The following is a 13,901-nucleotide window of genomic DNA, read 5'->3' as shown; positions in this document are numbered from 1 at the left end:
GAGAGAAAAAAAAGAAACCTCAGAGAATTTTCACATGTGTTCTTTTCGTATTTAAATTTGAACTGGGGCTTGATTGAGTGCAGTGATTCTTGACTTTGCCTCCACACTGAAATTATCTGGGGAAATTAAAAACACACAAACACGCATACCTGGCTCCCCTCTTCAGAGACTCTGACTTGGCCTGGGGTGTGACTGTCGCTCCTAAAAACTTCCAGGTGACGGGAAGCCAAGAGCAAACACCACTGATTCCAGAAGCATCTGGAATCTCAACCTCCAAGCTTACTTGCTGGGTAACCCTGGGCAAGTTCCTAAACCTCTCTGTACCTCGGTTTCCTCATTTAGAAGACGGGAGACCTGACAGTAATCAGCGCACGGTGTGGACGAGAGGATAGAATGAGTCCCGTGATGAAAAGTGCCTGGAGCAGCATCTGACGCACGGAAAGTCAGCGATTTTCAGTTGCTCTGTGTAACGGTACAGTCCAACACGCCTCTTTTCTTCTTCCCTTTCTGCTCCTCTCATTTCTCTTCTGCCCCCGGGTCTTCTCTCCTATTCTTTCTCCCTTAACTGCTCCCTTCCTCACCCTGCCTTCTAGATGCTTTTCTTTTTCCACTCCTGGGACTGCCCATTGCTGGGGATGCAGTGGCAGGAATCCTAGCAAGGCCAGCCTATGATGATGAGAAGTGTGAGCAGCAGATGAGGTGGGGAGAAATGTGGTCGGCCACTGCTATCGGGGAAGGGGAACAAGAGGGCAGACACAGGTCATCTGGGGCAAGCGTCAGCCGTGGAGGCACACATTGCTGGTAGACTCTTTCCCTCTGAAGGGGTTCACAGTCTAACACATCCTTGTTAGACAACGGTTCAGGAAACGCTTTCTCTGTGTCCAAGTGACAGCCACCAAGGATGTAGCAGTGACACGTGCGACCTGGCTAGGATGGAGGCTGGGAGGACTACCACCATGAAACCACGCCCAGGTCCTACCGTCTTTCACCTGCTGTTTAAGCAGCAGCTGCACACCAACTCCCCTCATCTCAAAACGCTCGACTGCTGCCTCCAAAAGCCACCTCCCCGACTACAGCCCAGGACACAAAGGCGTCTGGCAACAAGGGGGGCGGGGCTTTCCCCTCTGCTGTGTTCGCAGCTCTTGCATCTCTTGAGGGCACCCGCAGTGAAGGGAGTGTGGCTCCTGTTTTATTTCCAATGGAAATGGGACTGGAGACGTCAATCCTGCCCTTGGGAAGTCCTCTCTTTTTCTAACTCCTTTCACAGGGTGTTCGGGTCCCCTTGTTCTATACATTCAAGGTCACTCAAGTGAAACTCAGCCTTGGGGTTTGCTCCCCTTCTCTGGGTCTGGACCAGGGAAGCTACTGACTCCCTTCAAGCCCAGGGATGCAGGTCAATGTCTGCCCCTTTTGCGTCCCACCCCAGCTCCAACCAGGAAGTGGGGGCAGAGGAACAAGGATGGAGTGGAAAGATGGAGAATGGTTTCTTCTCCATCAAGCCTGACACACTCATGCTCCAAACCCAGTGATTCTTCCTTGCTTCTTCAACTTCTAGAAGTGCTAAGACAAACCAAAGGGAGCCAACAGAATACAAGGTGGCCGAGAATTAGCTCTCTGCACCTCTCCCCTCCCTCCCGACATTGTCCTGGCCAACATCTTTGAGAAGAACCTGTGATCTCAAAACAGGTGTGACCTCCAACTGCTAAGTATGACCTCTCAACACATAATGTCCCCCCAGACTTTACAGCATTCCACAACCCCCCACCCCCGCCGTCTCCCCACACACACATGCTCCTGCTTGGTCCGTACCTCCTTCAGGGGCCAGCAGCGCCCAGAGTTCTCCCCTCACCCATTCTCCCCAGTATCTTTCTCCCTTGGGGTTTTGTTCTCAATCCATAGCTAATCCCCTTAAAGTGATAGGTGATAAAGAGATTAGCTGATATCTCCCTAGGAGTGTTTATATGGTTCTAAGGGATTTTAAGAAGGACTATTAGTGAAATTTCAAGCGATCTGACTGGCAGGATCGCATGGACCTACTTTAAACTATATCACACAGGGGAGAGGGAAAAGGCGCATTCACGTGTGCCAACCATGTCCCAGGCATCATGCCAGAGGCTCCACATAATGCTGTTTACCCAGGGAGCTGATAAGGAATTTGAGGCTCCGGCAGGTAAATGCGTACGGTCACACATTTGGTAAGTGGCAGAGTGAGGGGGTCTGGGGAGTCCACAGCCTCCCCCCGCCCCTCCCGCCTCTCCTGGTCCACAGATGGGGGGGCGGGGGGGGGCAGGGGGGACCCCGGGCAGGCGCTCTCCCCTCGCCACCTGTGCTGGCCTGGAAGAGGATCTGTCTGAGTGTCGTGCCGAGCTTGTGCCAGTCTGGAAGGCTGCCTGGGGTCACCCAGAGTTTAACCACACATTGTGAGAACCCCAAATGATAAAGTGCTCCCCACAGCGGCCCGCCGACTGGCTGACCGAGCCGCTTCCAAGATGTCGGTGCGGGGACAGGAATGACTCAGCAGTTTGGCTTTCAAGCCATGTCTGTCTCTGAGGCTAAGTGCCTCGACGAACGATCCCAGCCTGTGGGGCCTGGGGTTGGGAGGGGATTTATTTCTGAAGCAGTCACAGATGAAGATGCTTCAGTGTTCTACTACAAATGACAAAAGCCTCTGTGTGTGTGTGAGTGTGTGTGTGTGTATGTGTGTGTGTGTGTGAGCATATGTGTGAGTGTGTGTGTGAGCATGTGAGTGTGTGTGTGTATGTGTGTGTGTGTGAGTGAGTGTGTGTGAGCGTGTGTGTGTGGTTTAAGTTCCTCAGATGATTCTAGTGTGTTCTTCTCCCTGCCCACCCCAACCCTGAGGTCTCTGGTTTTTAGAATTTGGGTGCCAGTTGAGAACTTATATAAATATACCTCCCTCTGCCGAAACCAAGCCCTCTATGGGACATTTCTAGATAACCCACACTGAGTCATCATTCAAAGCCATCTCAGCCGCCTGACAGGATCTGCCTGCTGGTCACGGCAGCAGTGGTGAGACCCGAACACCAGGAGAAGGGAGCCGGGTCCCGCCGTGTGGACACAGTACGGGTGCCCAGTCGATATTTTCTAACTAATAAATGAAAGCAATTACTCTCTCACACAACCATGGCCCAGGCGGGGAACATGAATCATGTAATCAACACTCTTCCACTGTCCAGCTCAAAGTTCGGTCACATGAGAAATCAGATGTCTGTGTTTTTTCTCAATATTACAAAGAACAGGTAGAAAAAAACAACTTTTACCCTTAGGTACCAGCCTAAGTCTCGTATGGATAAAGTAGATGAATATTTAACTGTCACAGCAGAATGGAAGAAATCTGCTCTACCGCTCTTCACAGTATTTATAATATCTCAGTTTTAAACTATTTTTGGTTTTGTCTCCTCCCAGTTAACCAGTAAGGATGATGCCAGCAGACAGAGAAGACATGGGGACCATTGGGTTGTGGAGAATCAGGGTCCCCCCCACCCCCCGAGCTGGGGCTTCCTTAAGAACAGCACAGGCTCAGTCAGGCACCTGCCCTCTTGCCCTATATTCCAGAGGAGAGGGGGGCTGCCCATTCTAACTGGCAGAAACACGGTTCTGCAGTTAAAATGAAAGGATTATACACGAGCTGTCAACATCCACAAGGTTCTGGAGGGCAGTTAGGGATGCGGAGGAGAGCGGACACGCACAAGCCCAGAGGCCCTCCCACCCTGGACCTGTGGGTCCACCGTCCTCCAGAGGGGTGCTTGCTACACAAGGAATGGGCAGAGTGAACATCTGGATGGTCAGGAAGACGTTAAGTTACTGGAGGGTATTTTAACACTTTTACATTTCTCTGTCAGAACCTGCTGTCAGATGCTATCTGACCATGCTGGGATGTGTTTACTTGAGTACTTCAAGTTTATGGTCAGTTTTTGCAGGGAGCTCTGTGAATGCGGGGCTGTGCTACCTGAACAAACGGAAGAACCAGCACCAATCTCGGGGTTAACATGGGGGTCCACGCCTCCCCAGAGCAGTTCTCAAACCTGGGGTGTAATTTTGTAACGCAGCTGGGGACAAATGGTGTCTCGAGAAGGGCTCTGGATAGTAGGAAGTGATGTTTGAACTGTACCTGGAAATTCTTGATTGAAATACTTGAAGGTAATAGGGAAATGGTAATTTTGGATAACTGCCAAAGAACTCTAAGACCAAGGTAAGTAACTGGGATGGTTCCACATCTCAACACACACCAAGGCAGTGGCAGTTAAGGGCATCTGTTTGAAGGTCAGGTTGGGTCTGACCTTGGCCTCACTGATTAGGAGCTCAGTGACCTTGGGACAAATTGCTTAATCTAAAGCAATTCTAACCTTCTGTTTTCTCCGTCTGTGAAAATGGGGATAAGTGAGAGATTTTCTAGAATTGTAGGGAAAATTAAAGATTCAGGATGTAGGTAAAGTGCTTACTATCTATTCTGGTTCACAGTGAAGTAGTGAATAAATGGCAGATCTTTTTATTAGTAATGTTAGGTCACTGTTCACTCAATAAGCATTTATTAAGTACTTATTCTGGGCTGGGTTCTGTGCTCTGACTCTAATTCCAACAAACTAAAACATATACATTGCATCTGTGGGATGTCCCTGGCGGTCCAGTGGTTAAGACTCTGCCCTTTCAATGTAGGGGCTCATGGCTTCAATCCCTGGTTGGGGAACTAAGATCCTGCATGCTCTGAGGTGCAGCCATAAACAAATAATTATTTAAAAAGTGTATATCTGTACACATGTAAGCCATGACCAAGGATATAAACAGAGCTCTAGTGTACTGACCTGAGCGGTCTAGGTGTTTTCCATTGTCACAGAATATCGACTCTTCCTTCACCTGCAGATGTATAGTTATGAACAATCCCCCCAGTAGCCTATGTGCTCTGCCCATTCCACAAGAGAAAAGCACACAGTCACTCCAAGAGCAGCTGTCCAAAACTGCTTCACGGAGAAAGAACATGACTGGAATGGCTGGAAACAGGAGGAGCCGCTATATAGGAGGTTTGCAGAACCCAGCCAGACCCAAGAGGGCAAATGAGGAGGCCGGTGACTTGCCATCTGTGGCTCCTGCACCAATATTTACAGCTTCTCTGTCATTAGGATGGTGATGACAATCTGCCTCGAGAAATATATTGTAAAATCCAGTGAAATTTCCTCCCCCATATCGTGGAAGTTTGGGGAGAACTGTGATGGATTCCAAACTGTTTTGAATTAACAGAAAGAGCTTTTTCCTGTTGCCGAGTTCCAGCTGGAACCCTCCTATGCTTTTTCTCCACCAAACAGCAAACGCCCGAGGGGGGCAAAGTGTCCAGTGGAGTGTCCTGGGGCTTGTCAGCTTTACTGAGCTTTCCACTTGGCCTTGGCTGCTGGTAGGTTTGGGGGAGTTTGCTGGTGTGGCTGGCATGATGCTGTGGCGCCAGCCGCAAGCATGCCCTTGTTGGAGGCAGTTTTATTACTCTTGACGCCACCCATCCAGGCAGGGAGACGAGAGGGAGCAAGGGCTTCTTGCTCCTTCTCTTCCCTTATCATGACTCCTGAGGAAGCCTTGCTTCTGGACTCTGGGGCCAGGGCTCCAGAACAGTGATGGGAACACAGGCTGGGGCCACTGACCCAACGAGGGAGTTGACAACATCTGCCAGTCAAGTGGCAGAAGGGATCCGGGGAGGTGACAGTCAGGATAGCTGGGTTTCTCTTCTAGTTTCACTGCTCATGAGTTGTCAGATCTTAGACACAACCCTTTCATCTCTGACTCTCTTTTCTGTCTATGGAATAAGAATAAAGATACAGGAGAACTGTCGGGACCTAGTGGGAGAAAGTAAGGGACAAAATGCTGTCCTTTGGTTCGGGGAATGTGGTTCTTTTTAGTCTCTTTCTTCTTGCTTGAAGCTCGAAGGAGAAGGAGGGAGACAGGAGGAAATTCTGAGAAGAACTAGGTCATCTCTCTCAGCGAACTTGGTCTGAGAGCTGAATACATAGTAGAGATACTGAACACCAGACCAATCTAAGGACCAAATCTAACGGCATCAGCAGTTTCTAGGGTTGAAGCCGAGTGACCGTGATCTTTACTACGGCAACTCCAGTTTCCCCAGCGAATACTTACTTGGGTCAAAATCAGGTACTTTCATCCAAAAACCCCCTTTGGGTCCTCTGGGGAATCCCCCACCCTTAACCTCCCCAATTCCTCACCACCCCACTCTTACATAATGCCCATCTCCCCTTCAGTCTAGGGTCATAACTTTGACTGGAACGAAGCTCTTCTGTGAGTGACACTTAAGGCCAGCTTAGAAGGAGGTCACCAGGTTCCCTGCCCACAACGCTCCTCTCTCAAGTCACTGAAGCTATCTGCAGACTTCAGAACAAACCGTAGAGGAGAAAATAACCCCTCTTGTTAAGAACAGGTAGGATCAGCAATTTGTCAAAGCCTCTGCTTACATGAACATTTTCCCTTGGAAAACCCAGGATGGGAATTGAGAAATTATACATTGTATGAGAAATTACATGGGGTACTCAAACAAACCACTGTCTGGGATGGTGGTTTCACCATCTATAGATGACCAGGAAGCTCATCTCATTGGGATCCAGTCTTTGGATCCAGAATGACCAGAGCAGCTCTTTCTCTGGCCTCTACCCAACCAGCTTCTCTGACTAAAGGAGGGAATCAAGCTCTTGGGTGTTAAGCAAACATGGGGTCCAGTTTATCCATCCTTACCTAGTGCCCAGAGGCTGGCTTCATCGACAAAATCAAACTTTGCTCAGCGAAGAGAAGGATTTCCCTTTTGCGATATGGGAACTTGCCAATGGGTCAATGGTAAGTTTTTCTTTTTTTTAAAGGAAGTCTCAAATGATCCACAGGGTTTTCTTCTCATTTTAACTACAGATATATGATTTTAAGATTCTATGACTGGCAGCTACTTTCAGATTTCTTCTCATTGTTGTGAGGATCCAGTGAACTCTGGAAACTGGCTACTGTGAAGACAGTCTGGGGAGTGCTCAAAGGAACTCGTTTATAGAGCGCCGACATTTAAATGATACCATTTTTAATTTTCATAACTGAAAGCCAAAGTCTGCAGTATCTATTAAATTAAATCAAGTTATTCTCAGAGGTATTTTTGACCAATTCATACACATTTTAAAGGCCTAACTGAATAAATGGTTTTTAAAATAATCTAGTCTGTGTGTCGTGGGTAGTATATGGCATTTTTCTAGATGAAATCATACTGTCATCTCACATGCCCATAAAACAACATTGCTCAGGTTCAAAAAGCCATGAATTACTGTAATTATTTCTTGCCTAAACCTTTCCTGGATAGAAACCAAGCATGTTGGAATGGCTTATTTCAAATGCCTCCCTTAGTATCTGTGGTAGGAATGAATATAAACTGGTACAAACTTTGTGGAAAAACAATTTGGTAATAATGAAACAAAAGATTTAAAAATGCTCATGGCCATCTACTCAGCAATTCTACTTCTGGTAATTTATAGAGTGAGAAAATAATCTGAAATGTTAACAGAAATTTACACATAAGAAGAATCACTGCAGTAGAATTTAGAACACGTTTTCCATAATTTTCTATAACATAAATCAGTCATAATTTGCTCTTATAAAGCAACCTATACATAAGTAGGGAGATAATTTAGCATGCAATGGTCTATTATAAAAAGAAATATGTTATAGTCATTAAAAATGATAGCATATATTAGAGAAATGCAAATCAAAACTACAGTGAGGTACTACCTCACAGTCAGAATGGCCATCGTTAAAAATCTACAAGTAACAAATACTGAAGAGGGTGCAGAGAAAAGGGAACCCTCTTACACTGTTGGTGAGAATGTAAGTTGGTGCAGCCACTATGGAAAACAGTATGGGTTCCTCAAAAAACTAAAAATAAAGTTGCCACATGATTCAGCAGTCCCACTACTGGGCATATATCCAGATATGACTCTAATTCAAAAAGATACACGCACCCCTATGTTCACAGCGGCACTATTCACAATAGCCAAGATACGGAAACAACCGAAACGGCCAATCGACAGATGAACGGATTGAGAGGCTGTGGTTCATGTTTACCATGGAATTATTAGTCACAAAAAAGAGTGAGACAATGCCATTTGCGGCAATGTGGCTACAACTAGAGGTTATCATACTAAGTGAAGTAAATCAGAAGGACGAATACCGAACGATGTCACTTACACGTGAAATCTAAAATATGACACAAGTGGAACTATTTGTGAAATAGGGAGAGACTCACAGAGATAATAGACTTCAGGTCGCCAAGAAAGACAGGAGATGGGGGAGGGATGGAGTGGGAGGCTGCAGCTGGCAGACGTAAACTATTACCTAAAGAACGGACAGACAGCAGGTCCTACTTGATAGCACAGGGAACCATGTTAATATCCTGTGGCAAATCATGATGCAAAAGAATAAAAAAGGAATAAACATATACACACACATGCAGCTGAATCATTTTGCTTTACAGCAGAAATGAACACAACCTTGTAAGTCAACTATACTTCAATTAAAGCAAATTTTAAATGGCCGCATACATATATGCCAGCACAGGCACAGAAACGTTTTGGTAGGAGAAACAGACCTTTGTTAATCCTATTTTATTTTGAGGATACGGAGCTTTACTTTTCACTTACACCCTTCTATACTCTTTGAATTAAAAAATGACCATATATTACTCTTATTTTTAAAATTAAGAAAAGTATTAAGAGTGTTAATGACATGAGAAATGATTACGTGAAAAAAGGAATATAAACCTGGTACGTGCTCAGTTGTTATCATATCTGATTCTTTGTGACCCGATGGACTGTGGCCGTCCAGGCTCCTCTGTCCACGGGATTCTCCAGGCAAGAATCCTGGAGTGGGTTGCCATTTCCTACCCCAGCGGATCTTCCCCACGCGGGGATTGAACCTGCACCTCCTGCACTGCAGGCAGATTCTTTACCATTGAGCTACTGGGGAAGCCCACAAACATGGTATATATGGTATAATTAGGGAAAATCTTAGAAATAGATCACATGTTAATAATTATATTTCTATATTTCAATAAAAATAAAATGGGCCTTAAAATATTAGCTAAACAATACCAACTTGTTTTCTAACCTGGTTGTTCAAAATTGAATCTTTTTCTCCCAGTGGACCTAACATAAACTGGAATCTCATTCTTTGTTGAATTAATCACAGGTTCCAGAGATTCAAGGGTCAACTGAAGAAGTAGGTATCAAAACACACTGGATAGCACAGTTTTGCTATTATTAAACACAACACGACAAAGGGCTTGTGGCGTCAGAGTTACTCTGCACTGTGTTGTTATCTATTTGCACCCTGGTCATGCAAAGTGGGCTACCAGTGTAGACCGTGGAGTCAGCCAGATGACCTCGGTTCATCATCCTGGCTCCACCTTTGCCGTCTGGGAGATTCTGGCCAAGTGACTGAACCTTTTAGTGCTTTGGTTTCCTCATTTGCAAAACAGTACTTACCTCATTGGGGTTGTGAGAATTAAAAGAATGTGTGTGAAGTGGTTAGAACACTTCCTGCACAGAGTAAGTACTCCATAAGTATTTGCTACTTACTATTCTCGTTACTAACACACCGTGCATCTGATTTCAGAAACACTCGGCTCTCGAGTATCTGGACAACAAGAGACGCCCGAGTGGACCTTGCGCTTTGCAGTGTGCTGTCTGGTCACACACAGCTTACATCTACAGGACCACGATCTCCCTACACATCAGTTTTCACCCACAGGGGGTATTCTGGAGAGCACCCACAAAAAACTTCACCCGAAGTCCACCTCAGTAAAGAAGAGTGGTTGTCGAAAGACAATTTTTATAGAGAGAGATGACACTAAAACTTTCTCCTATTCAAGTTGGAAACCCATGAGGTGCCAACGAACGTAGCATTTAGTGTAAAACCTGGCTTTCGGAGTTGGTTAATTAGATCACGCCCTTGCAAGGCCAAAAGTACAATGAATGCCTAAATAACTCAATTTTCTGGGTGTTCCCTGGTTCGGACTGCATTCTTGATCACAGCCAACCACCTCACCAGGGCACGTCAGGGGAGTCGTCAGAGGACTCCATACGGAGAGAGGCGGAGGACAGTGGATGTGTGCTCTTTAATCCCTGAACCTGCGAAAGCGATTCAAAGTAACACCTTGCTGACGGTGGGGCTGGACCATAATCCGACCACACACACACACACAGTGGTGCTTTCTCTATGCAAGTGAGCATCGTCTCACAGTTATACATGTCATTACTTAAATGAAGAATAGACTGGCCTTCTGGAAAGGAACAGAAAAAGACAAGGAAAAAGAAAATAAAGAGAGAAAAAAAAAAAAAAAGAAGAGGGCATTTGTCTTCCATGTTTGGATTTGACCAGAAAAAAATATTTTTCAGAATAAGGGAAAAGCGCCTGAGTTACCCACAGCTGTCAGAGAGAAAATCAATAATTCTTTCTCGGTATGCCTCCCAGGGCATTATCCCATTGGCACTTTCTGTGTGGAAAGTGCCGTAGGTGCAGAGAGAAAAGGCACAAAGCCTCACGCGAAGGCAAGTGGAGATTCATTCGGCCATCCCCCCCCCCCTCCACCCTCCTTCACGGAAAACCGCAGGCGGCAGCTTACCTCCACTGAGAATAATGACAGCTATAAATATTGCTAAGTCGCTGTCATCTAATTCCAGTGCGTTGAACTTCACAGCAAACTCGAACTTGGGCTCCATAAAGTCACCAAAGGGCTTTCGCAGGCTCTTTAGAAACTCCCTTGTCATGAATCCTTGGCCCTCGGATATGAGGACCCCATCCTTATTCATCAAGGAGGCCAGCATCGTGTAAATGATCTCGTGCACGCCGTATTTTAGGAGAGTTACTTGGTCGTTCAAGTCAAGGTTCACAAAGCCGGGGATATTCTTGGCGTACTCTGTGATCTCCTGCACGGCTTCCACGGAGCGAAATTGGCACCCCTGGAAGATGCGGATGGCCACCTCTTTGCTGGGCTCCTGCAGGGGACTGATGTGCTTGAACTTGATTTTATCTTCTCCCATCATTAAGGAGTTCATGTCATAGATAACAAACGGCTGCAAAGAAAAATGGAAGAAAGTGGCTGAGTTGGACATTTCTCATTCACCGTCAACACCATCCCAGCTTCTTCACAGACACTTGCTTTGCTAATGAAAATCTTTCAAGTTCAAGACACTGAACAATGAGAAAATACTCATGTCTTGATTAATTCTCCAAGTTGTCTTCTGGAACCAAACATATTTCACCAACATTGGTGATATGATACCACAACCAGTGACTCGCTAATAGTTCCAATTCCTGTTGCTTGGAGGGTCTTTGTTGTTGATATAAAAAATGATGCAAAAATCTACTGTTTTATTCTGGCTTTCAATGGGATATATTGTTAACCTTTTTTCAATAAAAAAAATTATTTCAGCAACTCAGGGTTGAATAGACCCACTTGGACATAAAGTAATCTTGCAGTTTTAGGTTAAATCCTCTCAGAGCTTAAATAAAACATAATGTATATGTAAACTATGCTTAACTTTAGAAAAATCAGTCTGAAAGCAGACTAAAAACACTGAGTCAAGAAAATGTCTGTTTCTTTCTTTCCTCTTTTTTTTTTTTTTAATGCTCTGGAAGCAATCTGTTTCAGAAAGAGCAGCTGCATAAGGCCTGTGGGCAAACACTACAAAAGTGGCAAAATAAAAAAGGGCTGGAACTTATTTTTCAAAGTATCTGTCCTTAAGGGTCAAGAATCAATAAAACTTGTTTATCAGTTATTCAGGTTTGCAATAGGCTGCTTTCAAAAGCCCGTTGGGTTTGTCCATGAAATAATCTTTCTCTTTCATTTCCTTGTATAGATTTAACCAGAGGTTTGTGGTCCTTGTGAAATTCTCAAGGCTCCTCTGAATAAGTGACCACAATTATATATACACACACACATGTATATACCTACTGATCTCTGTAAGGAACCACCCCTCGATTCTAGTCATGTGTTTTACTCAGAAGCAAGGAATAAGAGTTGAGGGTATCTGGCTTCCAGCTTTGGTTCTGTGGTTAACTCTGTGACTTTAGGAAAGCTATTTATCTTTCCTAGCCCTCGAATTTCTCATCTGAAATGGACTGCATAGATTTCTCTTCTCTTGAGGATATGCTAGTTTCATTTCTTGGAAGTGGTGTCTGTGATGTGTGTGTGTGTGTGTATCTGTGTGAGTGTGCATGTACACATACATGTCCACGAGTATGAAGTCTCTGATGTACTAAAAATAAAGCTTCTTTTGAGAAGCTTTATTGAGAGGTACTGAGAATTCTCTCCTCTTTGGCAAAAGGAAGCAGATACAATGAGAGCCAGCAGTAGCCAGATTCAAGACCCACTGGTTCCGACAGTCTAACTATCAATCTCTACAGCAGTCTAGGATTGTTATCAAATTTTTTGGGGGGAGGGGCATGCCACACGTCTTACAGGATTTTAGTTCCCTGACCAGCGACTGAACCTGGGCCCAAGCCATGAAAGCACTAACCACTGGCCCAGCAGGGAGTTCCCGTCACCAAACTATTAAGTCTACTCTGCACTGAAGGACATAACACCAATTCTAAGGGGTTTTGGATGTTGAGTAGATTCCCAAACTTGCCTCTTATTTCAACAGCATTCACTGGAGTTATTCCAGAAATTGTTACTTTTTTTAAACCCCCAAAATTCACTTCAATTGTATTGTTTAGCAAATACAAAACCGCAAAGTAGGACAGATGAGAGGAACCCAAGAGTAAGCTCGCCAGTGACTCTTAAGTCTTCAAGCAAGCCAGGAACGAATAGTGCACACTGCTTGAAGGCATTCTGCTTTTTACTCTACTTCAGACCGATACTATCAACGGGAGGAAAGACGAAGCAAAAAAAAGGACAGAGGAGATGGACAGTCTCTTCAGTTAACATGTGGTGAATTTTTCCAGAACGCCAGATTCTGATGCTGACAAACACTTGCTTTTACAGAACCTAGGAGAAGGTGGTGTCTGATCTCAAAGAGTTTTGTGGCCCATTATAATTTATGCTACCAAGAGCCTGACTTTCTTTACTGCTATGAGACATCTGAGGGTACCTGAAGAGTGCACCCGCACCTGTACAAACACAAACAATAAGGATATAAAGTCATCACCTCTTTACGTATGGAGAGACAGTACCTCCATCTGCCCAGCTTTTGGATGACCTCAGTCCCTCAGCTTCTTGGCAGAGAATGGATGCATAACATTCTCCCACCTCCATGTAAGCAATTTCTCTGGAACTATGCCCTGATAAATCATCCTGTGACTCTTCCCCCTCGACTTCCCCTGTCCCCTCATATAAAGCCCCAGGTTCCTGTTTTTGAAACTCTGTCATAGTTGCAAAGAAGGCACAAAATCCTGCTAATTTTCTCTCCCAATTTAACAACAATGTGACTTGGTAACCCCTTGGCAATCGACGTTGGTCAGGATTTCCTGGCAGTAAACACTCAAGGACAGAGAAAGGAATCAGCAGCCCCCACCGTCATGCCAAACCATTCCAGTTTTTTTCTTTCTTTAAAAAAAAGATCCCTTCAGCATTTTCAAAACGTTGAGTTGGCAGAGGATTCTGGGTATGGACATGCAAATGAATCCCAGGTGGGTTTCTTTGTTTTTCCTCGTCATAGCTGATGTTGCTGGGTTTTTTTTTTTTTTTTTTTTTTTTGCACTTTTGAAGTCTGCATAGATCCTTTCAGATCCCATGTGGATCTATCAAGCTGCAGGGGTGATCCAGATGTGATCTGCCCGGAGATCTGCCTTTCTCTGCCACCCGTCCACCAACTGTTAGACTGCAAACAGTTAAGCCACACATTTAAAAAAATTAATGAGTT

At 45.1% G+C, this 13,901-nt stretch overlaps 1 protein-coding gene across 9 annotated transcripts in view; it reads right to left on the bottom strand.

Annotated features, from left to right (window-relative positions):
• Window positions 1–13,901, bottom strand: part of PPARG (peroxisome proliferator activated receptor gamma) — a 124,116-nt gene that overhangs the window by 6,820 nt on the left and 103,395 nt on the right. For all 9 annotated transcript variants that reach the window (XM_043442473.1, XM_043442477.1, XM_043442472.1 and 6 more), the window contains one exon: window positions 10,661–11,111. In XM_043442473.1, the coding sequence (XP_043298408.1) occupies window positions 10,661–11,111 (451 nt within the window). The remainder of the gene's footprint in view (window positions 1–10,660; window positions 11,112–13,901) is intronic.

This window comes from Cervus canadensis, chromosome 22 (genome assembly GCF_019320065.1).
Source record: "Cervus canadensis isolate Bull #8, Minnesota chromosome 22, ASM1932006v1, whole genome shotgun sequence".
Taxonomy (NCBI): Eukaryota; Metazoa; Chordata; class Mammalia; order Artiodactyla; family Cervidae; genus Cervus; species Cervus canadensis.
Note: the sequence above shows the minus strand (reverse complement) of the source record. Positions and strands in the feature narration are given on the sequence as shown.